This window comes from Citrus clementina, unplaced genomic scaffold, assembly GCF_000493195.1.
Source record: "Citrus clementina cultivar Clemenules unplaced genomic scaffold, Citrus_clementina_v1.0 scaffold_5, whole genome shotgun sequence".
NCBI lineage: Eukaryota > Viridiplantae > Streptophyta > Magnoliopsida > Sapindales > Rutaceae > Citrus > Citrus x clementina.
In genome coordinates, this window is record NW_006262201.1 from 33,281,860 (window position 1) to 33,304,626 (window position 22,767).

The 22,767-nt window shown below is 34.8% G+C and overlaps 3 protein-coding genes across 4 annotated transcripts; 2 read left to right on the forward strand and 1 right to left on the reverse strand.

Moving 5' to 3' along the window:
- The first annotated feature begins 3,956 nt into the window (after positions 1 to 3,956).
- LOC18041919 (respiratory burst oxidase homolog protein B) lies at positions 3,957 to 9,399 on the forward strand. Its single transcript, XM_006433340.2, has 13 exons — positions 3,957 to 4,046; positions 4,249 to 4,773; positions 4,880 to 5,039; positions 6,020 to 6,068; positions 6,171 to 6,284; positions 6,454 to 6,882; positions 6,985 to 7,371; positions 7,481 to 7,576; positions 7,670 to 7,785; positions 7,894 to 7,996; positions 8,152 to 8,225; positions 8,313 to 8,833; positions 9,106 to 9,399. The coding sequence occupies exons 2-13, from the start codon at positions 4,263 to 4,265 to the stop codon at positions 9,213 to 9,215; spliced, it is 2,670 nt and encodes an 889-aa protein (XP_006433403.1). The 5' UTR covers positions 3,957 to 4,046; positions 4,249 to 4,262; the 3' UTR covers positions 9,216 to 9,399.
- Positions 9,400 to 11,466: 2,067 nt separating this feature from the next.
- Positions 11,467 to 13,765, forward strand: LOC18041920 (heavy metal-associated isoprenylated plant protein 36). Of its 2 annotated transcripts, none has more exons than XM_006433341.2 (3): positions 11,467 to 11,817; positions 11,928 to 12,003; positions 12,421 to 13,765. In XM_006433341.2, exons 1-3 carry the CDS (start codon positions 11,710 to 11,712, stop codon positions 13,386 to 13,388), a joined length of 1,152 nt encoding a protein of 383 aa, XP_006433404.1. In that variant the 5' UTR covers positions 11,467 to 11,709; the 3' UTR covers positions 13,389 to 13,765. The 2 variants fall into 2 exon arrangements, with proteins under 2 accessions (XP_006433404.1, XP_024040251.1); XM_024184483.1 differs by lacking the exon at positions 11,467 to 11,817 and adding an exon at positions 12,176 to 12,260 and having other exon boundaries at positions 11,950 to 12,003.
- A 6,985-nt stretch (positions 13,766 to 20,750) lies between these two features.
- On the reverse strand, positions 20,751 to 22,105 carry LOC18041187 (40S ribosomal protein S21-2). The gene is made up of 4 exons (XM_006433343.2): positions 22,020 to 22,105; positions 21,792 to 21,919; positions 21,567 to 21,699; positions 20,751 to 21,043 (listed from the first exon to the last, which is right to left on the reverse strand). Exons 2-4 carry the CDS (start codon positions 21,839 to 21,841, stop codon positions 20,978 to 20,980), a joined length of 249 nt encoding a protein of 82 aa, XP_006433406.1. The 5' UTR covers positions 21,842 to 21,919; positions 22,020 to 22,105; the 3' UTR covers positions 20,751 to 20,977.
- Between the last annotated feature and the right edge of the window lie 662 nt (positions 22,106 to 22,767).

Consider the following 22,767-nt stretch of genomic DNA (forward strand, 5'->3'; position numbering starts at 1 on the left):
TTTAATGAGAAATAAGGATAATTGTACCACATATATGAGTTGTGTATATGTTAGCATGACGCGCGTCTAAATTAACTTCAGCAATTCACTCATGTTGGACCAAAAATAGAATGGGCCCAACTAGATCCCAAATAAATAGAGTCTCTATAAAACCCATGAAGGGATGAATTGTCCACCTAAAATAAATTTTCCATGTTCTTAGGATAAATCTTTTAAGATAAATCATGCCTCTTAGATTTTTAAAGTTCCAAGACTCATAGGTTCTCAAAATCTTCGGACAAACCCCCCGAAGACCCCAAGTTTCTTAGAATCTCAAGATCTAAGGACAAAACACATAGAATAAATCTCATAATTTCTAAGGTTCCTATGATCCTAGTATCTTAGGAAAAACAACCTAAGATTAAATCACTCCATTCTTTGATCCATAGACAAACTTACATATTCATGTGTTAATCAATATGGGCATGTCCATGTGACAATTAGTATGGGCATAAGAAGACAAGTTTCACTAGATGTCACGAGAATAATGAACCTGTCATCAAAGTAGTTACTACTCAAGTAAAATTAATTTTGTCAATAACTATGCCCTCTAATCTCACTTAAAGGTAAGAAAAATGAACTCAAAAGGAGAAATATTGATTTTCTCTTCTAGATTTTCTCTTTTTCTAAATTTATATTTTCAAAAATATAATGACTGACTTGACCATTTTCTCGTTTTCTTAAGACAGCAAAGTTGACTCTTTGATAATTTTCTTATATTTGTAGAGTATCATCGGATAAAGATATCATTGTCCCCTAAGAAAATAGACTTTTAAGAGAAAATTCATAGACCCATTATCAGAAAAGATAAATTCATCATTGTTAGATTTAGAAAAGAGGAAGCCCAGCTCTAAAGGGACCATCATTAGTCGTAATTACCACCTAGTAAGTTGGGATAAAATTTATACCAACAATTAAAAAACATAATAAATTTATGTTACTCTAATCTCTAATTAATCTTTGAAGAAATTGGCTAGAAATTGTGAAAAGTTAGTCACCTTTGACATGATAATGCTTCTCTTTTTATGTCAATTTTTCTACAACAACGCGTATACATATATCCATATAGAGTTCGCGTCACATATCATTTGTTTATATTTTCATTCAAACATGGAAAAATAAAAACCAGCGAAATTAAACACAAATGCTTCCAGCTGTTTTTTTCACTAGTTTTGACACTTTCTGCAGTTGTGTTTACTCGCACAATTGGGAGACAAAAGCCTACAAACTTGACTGGTTTTTGGGTAAATCAAGTGGCTCTTCAAAAACCTCGGTAATTAATTTAATCCAAGTGGACTTTTTTTTTTTAAATCAAATTTATTCTATATTTGTTGGCATCTCAATCTTTTGCACGCCTGTCCTCTGCATTTAATAGACCTATCCATGAAAATGGACACTGCAACATTGCAAGTTGCTTGGAAATTTTGTAGTGAGGTGTCACGTCATAATCTTTTGCATGTGAAAGTCCTCTTCTAAAAAAATCATCATTTTATTTTTAGAAGAGGGAAAATAAGGGGTTTAATTTACAAGTTTTAATATTTAAAGTTGTAAATTTTATAGTTACTAATTTACCACAAAATTAAAGAATTTAGGCAGTATATATAAAGTGAATCTCTATATATTAAAAAAGAATAATTGTTAGGGTGTGTTTTGGATTGAAGTTTGACGGCTGTAACTTTTAAGTTATAGTACTAAAGTATTTAGTAAACACTAGCTGCTGTAATTTAAAAATTATGTTGATATGATTTTTCACTTGTATAATAAAAAATATATTATATCTTTAATAATTTTATCAAAATTATTATTTAAAATTTACATTTACTATATATTACTAATTTTTGTTTCATAGTTACAGTTTTTTTTTTCTACAGTAACTGTATCTTAAAAATTACAGTACCTCAATCCCAAACGCACCCTTAAATTAATTATAAAGTTGACAAGGAGGTGCTCCTAATTATAAAAAAAAAATTACGTGTATATAGCATCAGGATTACATTGCATGAATGGACATATATTATAAGAAGAAACGGGTTAATGAAGTTGGAACCGACGTGCCAAAAGAAAATTACAGTCAATACGAGCAGATATATACATGTATAAGCATGTGTTGCACGGATGGACGGTTGAACGCATACTAATCTTGAGATTTAGCAATAAAATTGGAATTAATTTGTCTCCAAATAAGGTGCGATATGATGCAATCGTGTAGCTTTTCAAAATAAAACTGTAATATTGACTGTATAGACGTGAGTATTTAAAATTGAAAATCTCATTGATAACGCTGATTAGAAAGGATGAATTCGTAATATTTATTAAAAGTAAAAAGTGTCAATGTTCTAATGCGTAATTGTGAGTAATAGTTAATGGGTACGAAAAAGATTAATCAATTAAAACCCAATTAGGATGTTGAACTTATGTTTTGACTTTAAAAAAATAATTGGCCGGCTGGGTCCAAATTTTGTGGCTCGTTGTCAGGTTACATGCATGATGAGAATAAGGTCATATTCATCAGCGTTTCGTGTATTACAGAGATTCAAAGACTAAACCATCAATTGTCTCTCAACTTTCTTAGTGGAATTCTCACGGATGCATATAAGCCAAAACCCTCTGAAAATAACGTCACAGAAATTCAGAAAGTAAAAGATTCACGTTCAGAATAGTTTTTGACTAACAATATATGGATTTAACAAGTGCACCAATCAAGTTAGGAAATTAAAGGCGAGCCGAGGGGCTCTCCATATCTAGGGAGATTGAAATTATGATGGAGTATGATTAGTAATTATTAATTACTTTTAACAACATTCTTATATTGTTATCTAACAATCTTACAATAACCAATCATCAATACGCATGATGTGTGTGGAAAAAAAAAAAATGAATGGGTTATAGAATGTTTTTTTTTTCTCCTTGACGTGTGTGCTTGAGACATCTGAAAGGACTCTTTAAAATGTAATTGATAGCTGTGATGAAGTTGAGGGAGAAGTCAATTGTGTTTCGCAAATAGTCAAAAAAAAAATAAATTGATTAAATACTAAATATTAAAACGTTTTATCTTGAGGATTACAGATTTCCAGTGGGGTGATGCCAGATGTCGTCGAGAGACGCCATCATCAATTAACAAATTCTTCAACTACTTCAGAAGATAAATTTCATTATATACAATTGAATTAAATCTATTGATGGCGCAGGTAGGCAGGGACAGATATTGAAAAATAATAATTAAGAAAAGATAAGGGTTTTAATCGGAATTTAATTAATTTCTTCGTTAATTTTATGTTGTGACCCCTATAAATTTACAGATTTTGTATTATAGCATCATAAAGTTTGTAGTTTCTTCATTTTGCTCTCCATTGAACCAAAATCCTGTTCTAATGGCGTGAAATACTAACTTAATTGTTTGTTTTTGTTCTCTTTTGATTTAGTTCCTAAGACTGTAATATTGATAAAGTATTTTACTCTTACATCAAATTGACAAATTGTTGTTAGTATTCTATTTCACATAAATTTTCAAAAATTTTGAAAACTACGGTAGGGTTTGTTTTCTTAAATCAAATATAAAATTCTATCCGTAGATAATTATTAATTTATCAAATACAATTTGCATGCTAGATCAGTAACATAAGTAATTTAATTATTTTAAAATTCAATAGTAACTATCCGCTTAAGATTTTCATAATTTTCTCGTTTGACAAGCAACATTGGGTTGTTGAAATTTAATGGTGATTCATTGACAAGATGGAATTGGAAACATTGAAAAGTATATGCATAAACAGGCCTAACCACTTTCCACGACTAAGCACTTGAAACAGCCGAAACCCCGCCCCTCGGTTTCTTATCCTTTTTGACTTGTCCCTCCTCACCCAATCCCTCCGTATATATAAACTCTTTCAAATCCTCCTTTCAACACCAATTAAAACTTTCTTGCACAATTAAGCCTCCCACATTTTGCTTTCCTCAGGAAAAAAAGAAAAAAGAAAAAAAAAATCTTCCCACTTTTTTGTCACAAGGTTTGTTAATATTCGTCAGCACTTTTTATCACATTTCCAAGTACTTAATTTTAGTTTTTTCAGTACATAAGAGTTCTTTATAATTCTAGTTTGTTAATAGTGCTAGTTAGTTAAACTGGTAAAACCTGTCAGGATTTTATAAGTAATTTGAAGTTTAAATCGTGCTCGTATATATATGTTAAGCTTTGTTTTTTCTTTACAGGATCGACGTAATAAATGGATATTCAAGACTACAAAGACGACTCATTATCCGAAACCGGAAGCACAACAAGCTCAAGAGTAGGCTACAGCGGGCCGTTGAGCGGTCCGTTGGTGACGACAACGAACAAAAAGAACAGCAGCAGAAAGAGTGCCAGGTTCAAGGACCAAGATGAGTGCTACGTTGAAATCACACTGGACGTGCGAGATGATTCAGTTTCTGTCCAGAACATCAGGGGAGGTGATTCGGAGACGGCGTTTTTGGCCAGCAGATTGGAGAGGAAGCCTTCTTCTTCTTCTGCACTTTCGGCCCGGTTGAGGCAAGTTTCGCAGGAGCTAAAGCGAATGGCTTCTTCAAAGCGATTTGATAAAGTTGATCGCACCAAGTCGGGAGCCGCTCGTGCTTTGAAAGGGCTAAAGTTTATCACCAAGAATGTGGGGACTGAAGGTTGGGGCGAAGTTGAAAAGCGCTTTGATGAATTGGCTGTTGATGGGATGCTGCCTAAATCCAGCTTTGGTCAATGCATAGGTAAACATTTAACTAACTGATTATGTTGTTTTGATAATGTTTGACAAGCACTTCTAGATGGTCAACAAGAACTTTTTTAAACTGGGTTTGGTGTTGATGTGATCAGGGATGAACGAATCAAAGGATTTTGCGAGTGAATTATTTGATGCATTGGCTCGTAGGAGAGGCTTAACATCTTCTTCAATTACCAAGTCTGAGTTGAGAGGATTTTGGGAACAGATTACAGACCAAAGCTTTGATGCTAGGCTTGAAACCTTCTTTGACATGTAAGCACTTTTGGATTTAATTAGTAATTGTGTTACATTTCATATGACGAACTTCAGTTATTTTAAAATATTTAATTAACGGTGTTAAAACTCATAGCAAAATTATAACGGATTGTGTATCTAAACTATCACGCTTTTAGAAATAATTGTTGACGCAAACAAAAGTAAAAACTTAAAATAGCTAAAATGAGAATTTTCAACGTATTTTAACGTTTGAAAAAAAAAAAGGACTTTTGAAACGAGTAAGGTATGAGAACAGTTCATGGGCTTCCCAAAAGCAATTGGGGGCTTTTGTGAAATGTCATTCAGCAAAATTGCTTGGAAAAACTTAATAAAGAATTTCAATCATATTCATACCCACTTCCATGCAACATTAATCTTTGATCAATCATAGAAACAATCAACCCCGGAAGTATTGGTACCTTCCATGTGCAGTTTGCATGTTCTGACACTCGTTTCAAGATCAGGCATTCATAAAACAAAAAAAATTATTATAATAGTTAGGGAACTTCGCTTCTTGTGATGCTTCAGGTTTTAGCTTTTTTTTTTTATAAAAAAAAAAATATTTTAATAGTTTTTTAATCCAGAGTTGACAAACCTGCGTTGACTTTCAAATGAATTGCTATTCCACACGTCTAGGATCAGTCACTTAATTCCAACTTGTTCAAAGAAATTCAACGTGGTACTTGAAAAAAAAAAATGAAAGGATACTATTCATGACAGTCGTGGTGAAATGATTAATGAAATTCTTTTGAATGGGCATGTAAATTTATTTTTGGATAATTATAATTAAATGAAATATATTTGAGCTACTATAATTAAAGAATATCATATCTAAAAAAAGGTATATCTGATTATTTTTAAAAATAAGAGATAGCTACTGTTATTTTTTTATTAAAAAAAGAACTGTAGGAGAAATAGTTCTGTAATTTGAGAAATTATACCTTTTTTTTTTAATAAATGAATTGTAATAAACGCAGGGTGGACAAGAATTTAGATGGGAGGATCACTGAAGAAGAGGTGAAAGAGGTAATTTTCTTTTAACAGAAAAATAAAAGGTCTCTGTTAACAATTAATTTGAAGCAAATTATGTAAATCATTATTCATCTATCTTTTGATATAATTTTACAGATTATTGCTCTAAGTGCATCTGCTAATAAGCTGTCAAAAATCCAAGAACGTGTGGAAGAATATGCAGCTCTAATCATGGAAGAGCTCGACCCCCACAATCTCGGTTACATTGAGGTCACTCCATTTAATCCCACTTCAAAATTTTAAAGAAAGAAACACAGTAATCATCTATTAATCTGAGAGTAGTAACGCAATAGACGATGTTGCTCACACTGTATTAATCGAGGATTCAGCACTATTATTATATTTAATAATCTAAACCTAACATTTCTTTTCAATGCAGCTGTACAATCTGGAAATGTTACTGCTCCAAGCTCCAAGCCAATCGGCAAACCTGCTAACCGATAGTCGCGTTTTGAGCCAGATGCTCAGTCAAAGATTGGTGCCAACCAAAGACAGAAACCCGATCAAGAAATGCTGCAGAGGCCTGAGCTACTTTGTCCAGGACAATTGGAAGAGAATTTGGGTGATGCTACTCTGGCTTTCAATCTGTGCAGGTCTTTTCACCTGGAAATTCATTCAGTATAAACATCGTGCGGTGTTTCATGTCATGGGGTATTGTGTTACCACAGCTAAGGGTGCAGCTGAGACACTTAAGTTCAACATGGCTCTAATTCTTCTCCCAGTGTGCAGAAATACAATTACTTGGCTTAGAAGCAGAACAAAGTTGGGACGAGTTGTTCCTTTTGATGACAATATCAATTTTCACAAGGTACCAAAATGAGTAATGACCCACTTGAAAGTATTTCTAAAGAAAAAATTAAAATATGTTTTCTGTTTCAGAAATTCACAAAAACATGTAAAATTTGTATAGGTTATTGCTGTGGGGATAGCCATTGGAGTTGGGCTACATGCTGGAGCACATTTAACCTGTGATTTTCCAAGGCTGCTGCATGCAACGGATGAGGAGTATGAGCCAATGAAGCCATTCTTTGGCGATGACCGGCCGGATGACTACTGGTGGTTTGTCAAAGGGACCGAGGGCTGGACCGGGGTGGTGATGGTGGTACTGATGGCAATATCCTACACGTTAGCTCAGCCTTGGTTCCGCCGCAACAGACTAAACCTCCCTAAAATCCTTAAAAAACTCACAGGATTCAACGCCTTCTGGTATTCACATCACCTGTTTGTTATTGTCTATGTGCTATTCATCATCCATGGCTACTTTCTCTACCTTTCCAAGAAATGGTATAAGAGAACGGTAAGCTACTCTAAAACCTGTAATCAATCACATTCGCACCGGTGCTAGTGTTGTACCTAGTTTTCCATTTTGGTACTAACTTTTATTGTGTTTGCACATTTTGGCACAGACATGGATGTATTTGGCAGTTCCAGTGTTATTATATGCTTGTGAACGCCTTATTCGAGCATTCAGGTCTGGCTATAAATCAGTGAGGATTCTTAAGGTAAATAAAACAGCGGTCCTGTAGTTTAAGAATCACACGATTCATTATCTTGCACAAAGGGCAACTCTAAACGATGTCATATCTGTGATTCAGGTTGCAGTGTATCCCGGAAACGTGCTAGCTCTGCAAATGTCAAAGCCTCAAGGATTCAAGTACACTAGTGGGCAGTACATATTTGTAAATTGTGCAGCAGTTTCTCAATTTCAATGGTAATTCCAGGATTGAATTATGAATACACTAATTATAGTATTTTGAAAACAATGATGCAATTTGCAGTAGCAAAATTAGCTAACTATGCATGTCTCTGCTGCATTCAGGCACCCTTTCTCCATTACTTCAGCTCCTGGAGACGATTATCTCAGCATTCATATCCGTACCTTGGGAGACTGGACATCTCAACTCAAATCCATTTTCGCCAAGGTAATCCCTCATAAACAAATTCAAGACCAAATTGCCAGTACTAGTTAGTTCAACTGGCAAGAAATTTTGAGACAATTCGAATCTCGCTCACACCAGGATCAATCACTTAATTAAAATTTCTTGCTTGTAGTTAAAACATTGTTGTCTTGTTGTAGGTATGTCAACCTCCATCAGTTGATCAAAGTGGCCTATTAAGGGCAGATATCGGACAAGCCGATAACAGGCCTAGGTACTTTACATTTCTGTTTTTGTTATGCTTCTCTTATCAGTATCCAGGATTGTGCTAAAAAGTACTGAGTAATTTGCAAATTAACAGGATTCCAAAACTCTTGATTGATGGCCCCTATGGAGCTCCAGCACAGGACTACAAAGATTACGATGTTCTCCTCCTCGTAGGCCTCGGAATTGGAGCCACCCCATTAATCAGCATAATTAAAGATGTGCTCAATAACATTAAGCAACAGAAGGAAATAGAAGAAGGAATCACAGAAGATGGCGGTGCAACGAAAAATAGTAAAAAAAAGCCTTTCGCAACCAAGCGAGCTTATTTCTACTGGGTCACCCGCGAGCAGGGCTCGTTCGAGTGGTTCAGGGGCGTAATGAACGAGGTTGCGGAGTACGATCAAGACGGCGTGATTGAGCTCCATAATTACTGCACCAGTGTTTATGAAGAAGGAGATGCAAGATCGGCTCTAATCACCATGCTTCAGTCCATCCATCATGCTAAAAATGGTCTTGATATTGTTTCTGGCACCAGGGTGAAGACCCATTTTGCTAGACCAAACTGGAGAACTGTGTTTAAGCATGTGGCTGTTAAACACACTGACGAAAGAGTTGGTAAGTCCTATTCCTTGATCTTGATTTAATATTCCTAATATGCATTAAACATGGGATTATAAAAATATAACTAAATTACTGGTCCTTCGGAAAATTATTCTATTAGCAATACAGAGTTGAAATTTGCATTTCAAAATAGGAGAGGAATTATAGTGGGGAATTGATGCCCTTTCTGATTATCAGAGAGTGGAAGTAGGATTAAAATGATTAAAGTGATTATCTTTTTTGAAACCAAATTAAGCTAATCATCATGATCTTGCTTTTTGCTACAGGGGTGTTTTACTGTGGAGCTCCAGGATTGACTGGGGAATTACGGCGGCTATCTCAAGACTTCTCTCGGAAAACTACAACCAAATTTGATTTTCACAAAGAAAACTTTTGAACTTGTCTTTACTTCATGCGCTCTTCTTTTCTTTTCTTTTCTTTTCCTTATTTTTTTTTATATTATTCTTTTGTAAATGTAATATAATCTTGTGGGTACAAGATAGATGTAATGCCTGGTTTGATCGCTTCTGCAGTTCTGTGGATTCCACTTGCAGTAAAAAGTAATGTTATTTATTTTTATTTTAAAGTTAATCAGAAATTATATTGAAGTGAGATTGGAATAGATTAGAGGATCGATTTCCATTTTTTCTTTTGTATATGATCGCTTTCTCTCTGTCTGTGTGCGTGTGCATGAAGATATTTATCTAGAAAATTCATGAAGAAGAAGGATAATTATAGAAGATGTAAAATTTCAGCAACATAAGACAAATCGAAGCAACGAAATGCAAGAAGTCAGTAGTAGTCTGGTCTCTGCAAGCGATTCCAAATTTCAAGTTGCTAGTTCAAGCTTTCCCAGAAAATTTGAGGGGAATAAGAATGGGAAAATGGAATAAATATCCCCAGCAATATTAACAGTTTCAGAGAATCAGCTACCTTTTTGGGTTCAGCTATATTACAGCACCTCCAACATACAAAAAACCGTTGATAAAATTATTTTAAATTCAACTACACGCATCCAATAAATCTGAAGTCTGCTCTATATTGAACCATCTCTAACGTAGCAGCTATCTTTATTAATATCCATCTAACCCTCTATTAAGAAGTGCTTATAAAAAAATAAAAAATAAAAAAATTCTACCCCTTAATTGAGAAGGAGACTTAAGTTGTTGGAGCATTTGTTTATAAAGGTTTAAGCATACAGATATTTATACCACTAGTTTTGCCATTAATAAAAGGATAACTTTATTCTCTCTGTTTCCTTGCAATGAAAGTTCTTACCACAGCTCATAAAAAAAAACCCACTTTGGCAAATCATTAATGTTTGGCCAAGGTTAACAAAAAATAAAATAAAATCTAATAATCCTTCATTCAGATATTCAATCACAAAATAATTGCATTTGATGATTTTATTAGAATGAGTTTTGAACAACTTCATTCAGATATTCAACCAAATTTAATTATTTAATTAATAAATTTAGTTCAATAACTACGAGACATTGTATGGATTAATCATATTATAACACACCATTCCCGAGTCAAGTCCACACTCAAAAATTGATGAAACCTGCTCCCGGTTGAAGCTTGAACAAACTTCACATTGGTGTGGATTTGGTCGTTCGCCTAACTTCTCACGGGCACATTGAAAATCATTTCAAATTTATTTTTTATTTTTTTCACATTTTTTTTGGGGTAAACAGGGGCTCTAAACTTTTTTTTTTCACATTAATCACATCTAATCTATAAATTTCTGTATTATTGGTATTTTTTTTAATCACATTGATATATTATTATTATTGTTGATATTACATCAGATTAAAACTGATAATATTCAAGAGACACTCATATTTTGTAAGAGAAAAAATTGTTAAACCCTCATAATTATTTAATAAAGGTTCAAACACATTGTACTCTATTAGGCCAAAGGCCAGTTAGTTGACTAATTATTGGTATTGAGTGTAAGGTATTAAACTATTAAACTATTTTCAAAACAAACTGAACTTCATATCTCAAACTATGTTTAATTTGAAAGTCATTTTAATCGAAACAAAGGAGTTGGTTTCGTATTATGTTCTTTAGATTACTTGATCCATGATCTTAAATTACTGAACAACAACTTAACAACAGCAGTATTAAGTCATCAAGTTGTCCAGTAGTAGACTGGTACTCACTCCCAACAGTGTTGATGGTACCATTCAAGCCCCCATAATAACTCTTTATATTTACACAAAAATATGAAATACAAGTAGATTTCCGTATATTTTACAAGGCCAGCGAAGTATTGTTGTTGGTTAGTTTATACTTATTAAGCTCTGTTAACTAATTCTTTAAAAAAAAAAACCTCTTAATTTAATAGATGCATTTTGACTTGTAAAACCAAAAAAAGAAAAGAAAAAAAAGGTGTAATCGTATTAACAATATTTGATAGGAAAATCTTTTATACTAATAAACTGTGCTGTCTATTGGTATAATTAGAACCAAATACATGTAATCTTAGCTAGCAAAAAGGAATTAAGCGCAAAAGGCATCAAATGCTAAAATCATAGGTGTCCCTTATAAATTATAATAACAGGAAAGTAGACTTAAAAAATTTATATTTAAAAAACAATTTCAGTTCATAAAAGCAGGTACTATGCCCACCCCACCAAGCATCAAGCACCAAACCCAAGGACCTACTTGATTTTTCCTCTCTCTCTTCCCCTCCCACTTTAAGCCTTCAGTTTCATTGCTTCTTCTTAAGCATTTGAACACTTTCCTTCTCCCTATTCCTCTCAGTTAGAATCCTTCGGTTTTGAGTTCCCAACCTTTTTATCAACAACCCCTTTGGCCTTTTGCGTATTCTCTCTTTCAGGAACCCACCAAACTTCTTTTTTTTTCTTTTTTTCTTTGTAGTAATGGCAACAGCAGCACCAGAGGCTAAAGCTGAAACTAAACCTGAATCTAAACCAGAAGCTAATAAGGAGAAAGAAGCTGGAGAAAATCAAGAACAACTTAAGTGTAAGGTAACAATTGAACCAAATCATACTTTGCATGGTTCACGTTGTAACTTGATGGTGTCATTTTTGTGTGTGTGTGTTTCTTCTGTTTTTTCACTTGTTTCCTCTTTTTTCAGACATGGGTGTTGAGAGTCTCCATCCACTGTGAAGGCTGCAAAAGGAAAGTACACAAGATCCTAACAAACATTGATGGTATGTGTTAATACTCACTGAACCCACCGGATTTCTTTGAGAAATTTTCTTTTTTAAGAGGAATTTCTTTAATTTTTAGTCATATTGTTGCTAGAATATTCAATTTTTAAATTAAGTTTTTACTACTGATCTTTTCTTTTCTTTTCTTTTTGTCTTTGTGTTATATACCTAGTTCTATACTCTATCGTTAGTTCTGTACTCTTTCAGCTCAAAACTCAAAGCTTCAATTTTTCTCAACTGGGTTTTGTTCATTTTTGGTAATTTTCCCTCCATTTTTTCTTCTCAAGCTTCTTGACTCGGCATCTAATAGTTCATAATTTTCTCATGCATCCAGATTCTGATTTCATTTCCCTCAAAATGTCAGCTTTTTAAATTCTTGACCAGTTTGCTAATTTGGTTCTAATATTTATTTCGCAGGTGTTTATACCACAAAAATTGATTTGAGGCAACACAAAGTGGTAGTAAAAGGAGATGTAGCTGCTGAAACTTTGATCAGGAAACTGGAAAAGAATGGGAAGCATGCTGAGTTATGGCCTGAATCAAAAGCAGAGCAAAAAGAGAAAAAGCAAAGCAAAGGTAAGAACAAAGAGAAGCAGCAGCAGCAGCAACAACAACAAGGTGACCAAGAAAGCAGTGATGAAGGCAACAAGAACCCAGCAGAAAAAGAAACAGTGAAAGAACCTTCCAAAAGCAAAGAAAATGGAAATGGCGGCGCTGGCACTAGCAAGAATGTTGAAAACAATGGTGCTGTTCATCATGTTATCAAAGTTAATGAGGTTGGTGGGCAAATAGCCAAGGAGTCAAAGCCTGATCAGGTGAAGCAAACTGTGACCTTCGCGGCCGGTGGCCAGTCGCCGGTTGGTGACAAGAAAGCTGGTGATAGTGAGAGTGAGGGTGGTGTTGAGAAAAGTGGTGGCGGTGGCGGCAGTGGAGGGAAAAAGAAGAAAAAGAAGGGCCATAAAGGGAATAACGGCAATAGTAATGTTGTTATTGGTGGGGGTGAACCTTTTGGTGGTGTTGGTGGTGATGCACCAGCAGGTGCTGGATCACCCATGTATGGGCCTCATGGGCCTACCCATGCCCCATTTCCGTCCCCAGCAAGTTATAGCCCTCCACGTCAGCATGGGTATCCATATCCTCAGTATGCCCCACCACCGCATTATTATACACCCCCAGTGTATGCTACGAGTTACAACACAGCACACCCCAGGCCTAGCTACACCACATCGTATTATGCTGCACCGACACCGAATTCTTACGCGTATATGCATCCGGGTACCGGGAGTGAAATTCCACCGTCCGATGTTGATTCCTACTCTTCACAGCCCTCCGATTCGTTCGAGATATTTAGCGACGAAAACCCAAATGCATGTGCAATCATGTGACGACGACGACGATCATCATCATCAATGTTAGTGCAAGTGATGCATTGGAAATTTGGACATTTTAAGGAAACTGAACTTATACTACTTGTATAAGTGAATGGGGGTTGATTTTGTAATGTAATGAGTAATGTACATAAGTAAAAGGAAGATTGTAGCTTAAGTTAGGGTAAAAATAAGTGAGGCTTTAGGGGCCTTGGAGTCTTGGAACTTCACTTTAGTGGATGACTGGGTGTGGTGTTTTAGCTTTTTATAGTACTTTTTTTTACTCTTTTAAGGTAATTTGTTTTAAAAATGGTTGTAGTGTTGGCCTTGTAATGCTTAGTTGTTTAGTAGGCCATTCTCTTACTTTCTCAAGTTGAAAATAGATTTGAAATTTTGGCATCTTTTGGATGGTGATTAATGACATCGAGATGTTTATAGGCCATTAAGCATGGATGCTTTAGTGGGTCCTGAAGATTTTTGTTGTTTAAGATACATGTGGCAAAAGCATAGTGGCCAAAAAATTTAAAGGGAAATTGATCAGTGTGACCCATTAGAGTATATAGACTAAATTGGACATGTGTCATCGTCGTTTAAGCTTAATAAGATCTTGTCTTAGTTGTAATGCTTAAAATGCTTGTTGGCCCTTTCATCTAATCTTTCTGATGTGTAAAGGGTTTTTTAATTAGAGGCATGTTTAAACTACTTTAAAGGCTTTAGATTGTGAACTGGAAAGATAAATTTACAAAGTGTAAGGGTGCTGGTTTATGAATCACTTTTAAAAAATAAATGTATATGTATAAAATATATTGTGTAAAAAAAATTTTCACTTTTTTTTGCGGAATTGAGTCAAAGCAGCAATTAACACCTTGAAATCTTTGCTGGCTTTTGTGAACAGTGAAGTGAGGGCAGGGTTTTGGCCTCTGGCAGGTTTTTCTTTTTGAAAAGAAGTCTCTTTAATTCTTTCATTAAAACCGTCTTTGAAGTGTGTGATGACAGTCTTCTTTATCTTCGTTATATATATATATATATATATAAATTTATTTATTTTTAAATCTCTTCACTTTCTCTCTTTTTCAGTTTATTTATTTTTGAATGCAGAAGTTTATGGCTAGCCTCAGGCTTCTGATTTCTGAGCCTCTCATACTGGCATACTGAAAGCAAGCTTGTACGGTGGCATTAATAATGCATGTAGCATGACCTTTTCCTTCTTTTGGAGCTCTTTCTCAATTTTATCCACCGGGATCAAGAAAGAATTCCATGAAGAAAAAAAAAAAATGCAAATTGAGGATGAGGGTCAGAAACAGAATTAATTACTTCTTGCTTGTTTTACATTTTCGTCCAAAAGTGGTTTCTCCCTAAACCCACTTGGATAATTTGACTTACATCCCTTCAGTAATGTGCAAACGAATCAATCAATAATGTTATTAGTCTGACATTCAAAACCGATATCAAAGTGTTATAAGTTTTGATGTTCTTTTTCTATGTAATATAATTTATCACTTATGCAGACATCCGCGCTTTATAAAAATAATAAATTTATTTGTAATAAAATAAAAATATCATTTTATAACGAAACGAAAGAATTGATAATATTGCTCTGATTATCATTCTGTAAGTGCAGATGTCCAGGACTCAAAATTTTCAATCTCCGATTTTAGTACTAGAAAATTCATATATTTGTGATTTTGTATAGGGTGCATGTATGTGTGTGTATAAGTCAAACAGCAGAAACTAGGAGTTGATGGGTACTGAAATTAACTGTGACGCCATTTCTTTTTTAAAATGGAGTATCATTCTTCTTTCTTAAATATTGACAGACAGGAGAATATATGGACTTCGCTTTTGATACAACTTCGATAAGAAGTTGAGCAATTAAGTGACCAGAAGCCACCAAAGAGTCCCTCTAATTATACTTTCCAATATGTAAAAAGCTCTATCTTTGGGCTTTTATTCTCTTGACCACTACTGTAGGAGGTCATTTTGACATTCCCAGCAGCTTGATTGCAAAGGGAACCCTATTGTTTTATTCTGATTCTTCAATGAGGAGTCCATTTTTACCCAATTAGCCAAATTATAAAACAAGAAGAAGAATGATCTAGAAAGAAAAATTATGTGCGTAAGACGAGTTGTGAAAATGTTGAAAATAAATCCGCGAGAGAATCTTTATCCAAAAACAAAAGTCATGTAAATTCAATTCGCATACTCTTTTGTCGATCATCTTCGAAGCAGTTTCCATTTTATCAGGAACCTGATTCCTTTCATATCCAAACCATACATCTTCTTTCTTAATCCTCAAAATTCTATAAAAATATGTTGCGGATATGTAATGGGTATCATGTGTTTGATTTTAATGAAACCTCTATTGTTCCATAAAAATGATAAGAGGAAAAAAAAGAAAAGAAAATGAAAGTGAGGCCGTGAGGGGAGTATTTACATTGTTAAATAACAGACTCAGAATAAAACGTCTCTTTAGTGCCTACAATTACAGGATTGTGACTGTAATCATAAAAATAAGACTATAGACCCCATAAAAACTTAAAGACAAATCGTATTGAGCCACATGCCCGATTGAAAAGGAAGTTGGGTAGTTGATATGAAACCCTAGCTACCCACTAGCTACTAAAAAAGGAGAGCCTTGGCAGCCACTTACCCTCAAATCCTTGATTATGTTCCGAACTTGTTTTTAAATCTCAAAGCTCATTGGAAACATCATAAAAGTTGAACCCAGTTCATTTTTTTATATTTTTTTTCTTTTAAGCTTTACTTGAAAGAGACAAAGGCATTAGGAGATGTGCCAATTGCCAAATTCAAATATAATGGTGACAAATGAATTATAATGTATGCTACTTTTGTTGCCATAACTAGTAAACCGTTTTGATTATGTTAGAAGTTTATTAATGGAAGCATTAAAGACTCGTTTGACTGCCTAGAAAATGGAGGAAAAGATTCCGGGATCTGGGTATTCTTTTAGTTTTATCAATTCACCTTCTCACTAATCATATCATATCATATAAATATTATTGTTCGTTAGACCAATAGATATTCAAATTCAGTTACATTTTGTAATTGATTAATTAAATTTGATCATGTTTGGTAAATAAAAATCTGACTTCAATGTGCTTAAGCTATTTTTTGAATTAACTATCTTCTCACGCAATTGGACAAATCAAAGCCTATTTTTCCATTAAGGCATGACAATTTACAAGCTGTTTGAGATTTGCTTCTAAAACGTTAAAATCAAGCAGCATCTTTTTATGATTGAAAATGAATTTGATCGTTGATTTATAGTAAAATATAATTTAGGTTAAATTTATTTATTTATTGACATCTTAAAATATGATTTAAGTTAAATTTATTTATATATAGCGTGTGCTTTAAATTAATCTCCTAAATATTTCGTTTATTTGCAGTGGGATCCGTAGAGCTCCAAAGATGTGGAGGATTTTGTCGTTCTTATAGTAGGAAGATAGCTAAAGTATAAAAACAACTTAAGTGGATTATAATATAATTATACTGAGTTTGAAGGATCCGAAAAATAAAAATTACACAAAATAAGCTCAATTAAACACTTATGTTTCTTCAAATTTCTTTGTCGACATTGATTGTCGAGTTTAAGCAAGCATTTCCTAAACAACACAATTTATCATTACAAAAAGGGAAGAGTCCTTGTCGTAGCACGTTGAATACACATCAAATTATTAATTATGTCTAAAGTCATTATACATTTTCTTTCTACCATAATAAGTATTTACATTCCAAACATAAACTTAAATATTTGAAACGAAGAAATCATTTAGTTAAAAGTTTATTTGAATATGCATTCGTGTTAGAACGTAATGTCAATAGATACTGAAAGAAATGCCTTGTTATATTTTGGTTTAGGCATCACACTATTTATACACGTGTAGAAATTTGATTAAAAATAGAATAAAAAGTAGAGTGTTGAAAGACTTAATATATTAAGCTAGTTTCCTGCATTCGTACGCACGTTATAGCTCTTTTACCTTGTAATAATTTCCGAGAAATTTTGCAAAAACAAGGACTCTTGTTTCTCATCTAATATAAAGATAGCAAACTAAATCGGATTGATTTTCATCTTAGACTTTATGCGGATTGCTTATCATCTTAGACTATATGTGGTTTGATACCTTAGAATTCTAGTTCTAATACCGTAATCTGATGACTTTTTTAGTTAAAATGTTTTTAGTCTCTCATTTCATATTTGATGAGATAAATCATAAATAAAACGAGCGTATCATGCCACAAATATATTTAGCTTTGAAATTAATCAATCATAATAGGAAGAGATAAATAATTTGAAGCAGTTGTCAAGCATTTATTGGACTGCCTCACATAAATTTTTCTTCAAGTTGATGTAAGATTATGACTTCTACTAGCCTTATCAAAGTTTAATTATTTTTTTTAGGCCCTATCTCTCATCGGATTCGAACAAAGATGATCAATCAGAGAAAGCTGCTTGGAGAACCATTGGGCCAAGTTCCTAACTCACATAATAGATGATCATGCACAAACAATCGTTAAGGTGCTTGATGAATACTTTAATATTTGTATGTAAATTCTCATATATAAATGTTCACACATTTTAAAACACGAATATTAGCTAGAGCACAATAACTAATTATATTTTATAATACCACATGATAATAATTAATATTTACAAGCTGTTAAAAAAGTTATTAATATGCCATTATAAAATGCAGTTCAGCACTGAGCCTGCGGAAATAATTGTACAATACACAACAAAAAATAATGGCCACCTCCAAATTAGAAGTGCTTTTGACAATTAGCTTTTTGATATGCATAAGCTACTGCTTGGCTGATCAGTTTAAGTACCCTAGAGCTTGCTGGCCGACGTCTCCACTGCCCGAACCGCCGTTATGCAGAGACGACGTGGACAACCTGCAATTCGCTCAAAGCTTGGAGCATTTAGAAGCAGAGCTCTTTCTGGGGGGAGGATTAGGTTATGGCCTCGACAAGGTTGCTCCATACTTAAGTCTTTGGTGGCCCTCCTCCAATTGGGGTTAGAAGCTAATCTTGATAATCTTACTAGAGCCATCATCACCGAATTTGGATACCAAGAAGTTGGACATCTCAGGTAAAGTGTGATTACTAAAATAATTATCATAATTCAACTATATGGCAATGCTTAGGTGCGGACACGCCCTTTTACAATGCCATAAGGTGTGTGCATCTTCGCGAAATTTCTTGCCTTCCGCACCTATTATGACTCGGTACTATGTATGTTACAAGCACTAATGTCAATTTTACTACCTTTTTGCGTGTTCTATGTGATCTGGGGCACTGAAGACTAGTGTTGGAGGGATTCAAAGGCCATTGATGGATCTGAGTGCAAAATCCTTTTCGCAAAATTAATTGATGAAGCATTTGGTTTCCCCCTGGATCCTCCATTCTACCCTTACCGCGACAGCCTAAGTTATATGGTGGGTTCATAGATGGTGCCGTACGTGGGACTCAATGGCTACACTGGTTCTAATCCTTTCCTTTGCGGCTACCTAGCAAAAAGGGTGGGCACATATCTCACACCTAAGAAAATCTAGTTCATCGAAACTGACATTATAACATTACTTTTGGTGCAGCTTGCGGCAGGGCTCTTATCACCTGAATCTGGCCAAGACAGAATAGTAAGAGAATATCTGTTCGGGAGAGCTGATCAAATTGTGAAGCCATACAATTACACAGTTGCACGCGTTTCACAACACGGATTTCAAATCTAAGAAACCGACTAGGAATGTGCGGGATTAAAGATGAAGGGCTTTTTGTCCCTCCGCAGCTTGGAGCTGAATCGCAGATTGGTAGCAATGTCTCGTCCCTGGGCTTTTAACTCCTTTTCCTATCCAAGATCTCCGGAGGAGATCCTCAGGATCTCTTATGGAACCGGCAATGAGCACGTCCCCGGCAGATTCTTTCCGCAGGGTGGCAAATGGAAGAATTGCAAGACTTCTAAAGAAGAAAATTTAATGCTTCAGCTTCTCTGTAGAAAAGAAGTTTGATATTGTAGGTTAAATTGGCGATCCTTGTGGTATTGTATTTTGGAACTATTTTTCATCTCGATCTTTAACCAAACCTAAAATAAAGATTGATGACAATAAGTATATCCTACAGCAGTATGATAATTATATGGATGTAAGCAAATTAGTTGTATATAATAATAAACATCTACAAATGTGTTTTTTATCTTGAGCTCCAACCTTGTGAATTGCACAAACTTCAACTTCAAGTCATAATGCAGCTTAAACTTATGGCTAACTGAGGATGAAGCAGAAATAGAACAACAGAAAACGTAAGATGACACCAGCAGCATATCACAAATCGAAATATCACCCAGGGATTGAGATTGCTATATAGAGATCTAGAGACAGGCTAAGAGTAGTTTCATGCGAGCAATACAACCTTTCCTTATGAAGCCATTAGGAATTATTCAGCTCTAATGGTCGGCTACAAAAAGCATCACACTGTAAGACAACTGGATCAACAAGGCTACTATAAGATTTTTCAAAGCTCTAGCAATGGCAAAATGAGAATCTGGAACAAGCATGCCGTGCCTTTATGATCCACAAAAGGGGTGTACATAGTGCAATCAAGCTACCATTAGCAATGCAAATGGCAGAAAGAAATCAAAATTTCAAATGTCTTATTGAATTGCAATTGTGAAAATTTCTTATCTGGATCTTACCAGATCAAATAAAAATTGGTACCAAATTATTAGGTGGCATTTGTATCGCAGCAATTATGTTGATGCAATGCAAACAGCATGCACCAATAAGCATGTTGTATTTCCATCATTGATAATTACATCAGTGTAAACCCATTTGAGTTGTCTAAAAAATCTACATCACCTAAGATAAATAGTGGATATTTTATCTCTCACCTCACGTCTACTTTAATCTGCAAATTTTTATGAATTGCACAAACTTTGACAAGGATCAAATCATGACGTAACTTCAAGCTATGACAAATAGTGGTAAAGGAGAAATTGGATGACAGAAAATGCAAGATGAAATTGGCATACCACAACATAACCAAGGGGGTGAGATATTTGTTTAGAGATCTAGAGACAAGCTAAAAGTAATTTCAAAACGCAAAGTGACTTTTCCAGAAGTATTCACCTCTGACAATCATCTGCCATATCTCTAGACAACTAGAGTTACTGCATATGATTTTTAAAGCCAACTAATAGATTTCTCAGCTTTGCCAATGGCAATATGAGAATTAATATTTAGTCTTCTATGCTAGTGAACACTACTTGCAATTGGTAAAGGCATTATATGTCTCTATGAATCCCAAAACTAACATGCATAGGACAAAAGAATATATCATTCAACAGCTCAAATGGCAGAAGAAATCAAAATTTTTGAGGTCATCCATAGCTGTAAAGCAAATCGTGACCATATATTAAGTTCGACAGATAAACAAACTAAGTGCTAATCATGGTCCAAAAGCAGAAGTAAATTTCAACATGGTCCACATAAGTAAAACTAGAACAAACGAGTCGTTGCAATCACATTCCAACCCTTGCAGAAGAAGACAACTGCTAGAGAAGACACATAACTTGCTTTAATGGAAAATTATTGTTGTCGGACCTCAACTTTCTTCTTTTGCCAAAGCCTGTCAATGGCGCTGTCACCGTCACCCTGGAAAAGTTTGAACCACCAAATCAACAATAAAGTTCAACAATGTTAAAAAGCACACAATGATGTGTTAATCAAGAGAATCAGATTCACAATCACCATAATAGTTCACCCAATGCACAAAGCCTACTTACTATAAACCACTGATAACCATTAATCCCAAGACCCAAATTCATGAGTAGCAAATTAGTTCAAACGGTACAAAATGCCCAATAGCAAAATCTCTTTTGCCAGAAAATCCTTTCCTATATTCCATATCTCATGTCTTAAAACACGGGTCAAGGGTCAAGGGTCAAGGGTCACAGAATAATAAAGGCAGTTGCAGTTTTACTCATATCTACAGAAAGTATTGGCAGCTTGCCACAACAATTAACACCGAAGTGGTTCCAAAAAAATTTCTACTGTTAACTACAATGGGAAGGGATCTACACACAACATTCGCTTTTCGAGCATATCGAGATCACAAGCGACAATCCAATAACAAATAAAAAAGAAAACACAGACATTAAAGAAAAGGGAATCGAACCTGAGCGCGGACGAAGCCGCAGAGAGCGAAAGTGGAGAATTGGCCGGTGTAAATGCCATCAGCATCAACGTGCCCGATGTTGATCTGGACAGCGGCGTGATCCTTGGAGGTGATGAGCCTGTTTGTGGCGGAACTGCAACGCCGAAATAAATTTTGAATATCACTTTTCAAATTTCACAAAACTTGTTAGATGTAAATAAACGACGTCGTTGTCAGAGTAATTACCACTTCCTGGGGATATAGAGATCCATGTTTTGACCCTCCTCGTTCTGCATCTTGGCTGAGTTTTTTTCTTTTTTCTTTTTTTTCCTTCTTCTTCCTTTTGACGGCCGGAAATACTAGTATCCAAATACCTGTTTCATAAAAAATCGTTAGCAGAAACAGTAAAGAGTTAGCGGCAACAGCAAGGATAATCTTCTGGAGCAGCTTTATAGACAGAGAAAGAGAGAGTACCGAGCGCGAGGAGAGACGGCGACTGAGGGGCGCTGGCTTTGGAGAGTTATAAATACTGTATCTAAAACCCTAACTGTGATTGATGGACGAAAATGTCCTCAAAATATTTCTTAATGACGAATGTGACCCAGACTCTCGCCCTCTCTTTTATGCACTTTGTTTCGCCTCCAAAAACCCTTATAAAAACCCCCCACTTTATTAAAAATATAAGATTTTAAGTTGAACTTATTTTTTTTTTTTTAATTACATGAGACTATTGCTCAGATTACAACTCATATATATGAGACTATTACTGATATTTACAAATCAGATTATTACTGGGACCAACTGACATCAATGCTAATGGAGCTCTGCCCAGATTTTAACCCTCACAAATATTCGAGGGATGTCTATTCCTCACTTATGGGTAAGGGAGAAGATTGCATTCACTCAAATTAATTGAAGAAGAAAATACCCCCACAATGCTTTTGTGGGGGTTCGAACTGCCGCCCTCTAAGTTGGAGGGCAGCAGCCCTGGCCACTCGGGCTACTGCCTGAGTGGTTAGTTGAACTTATTTTTTATTAACAAGTATTTAGTGTTTAGTTAGTTTTAATAGTGATTTGCGATTAGAGTAATATTGATTTGTGATTGAAACTCTATTTAAGAATAGCTCCAATTTTTCTATTTCCTTTAAAAAAAAGAGGAGAAGAAGAAGACTTTCTGATTTTTTGCGGGCCTTGAAGACATGTTTCAAACAATATATTGATT

Coding starts and splice junctions, on each gene's coding strand:
- LOC18041919 (XM_006433340.2), top strand. CDS start 4,263: ATGGATATTCAAGACTACAAAGACGACTCATTATCCGAAACCGGAAGC. Junction 5,040..6,019: donor CTTGAAACCTTCTTTGACAT/GTAAGCACTTTT, acceptor TAATAAACGCAG/GGTGGACAAGAATTTAGATG. Junction 7,786..7,893: donor GCAGTTTCTCAATTTCAATG/GTAATTCCAGGA, acceptor TGCTGCATTCAG/GCACCCTTTCTCCATTACTT.
- LOC18041920 (XM_006433341.2), top strand. CDS start 11,710: ATGGCAACAGCAGCACCAGAGGCTAAAGCTGAAACTAAACCTGAATCT. Junction 11,818..11,927: donor AAGAACAACTTAAGTGTAAG/GTAACAATTGAA, acceptor CTCTTTTTTCAG/ACATGGGTGTTGAGAGTCTC. Junction 12,004..12,420: donor GATCCTAACAAACATTGATG/GTATGTGTTAAT, acceptor TTTATTTCGCAG/GTGTTTATACCACAAAAATT.
- LOC18041187 (XM_006433343.2), bottom strand. CDS start 21,841: ATGCAGAACGAGGAGGGTCAAAACATGGATCTCTATATCCCCAGGAAG. Junction 21,700..21,791: donor CTCTATATCCCCAGGAAGTG/GTAATTACTCTG, acceptor TCGGCGTTGCAG/TTCCGCCACAAACAGGCTCA. Junction 21,044..21,566: donor GCGGCTTCGTCCGCGCTCAG/GTTCGATTCCCT, acceptor AAACTTTTCCAG/GGTGACGGTGACAGCGCCAT.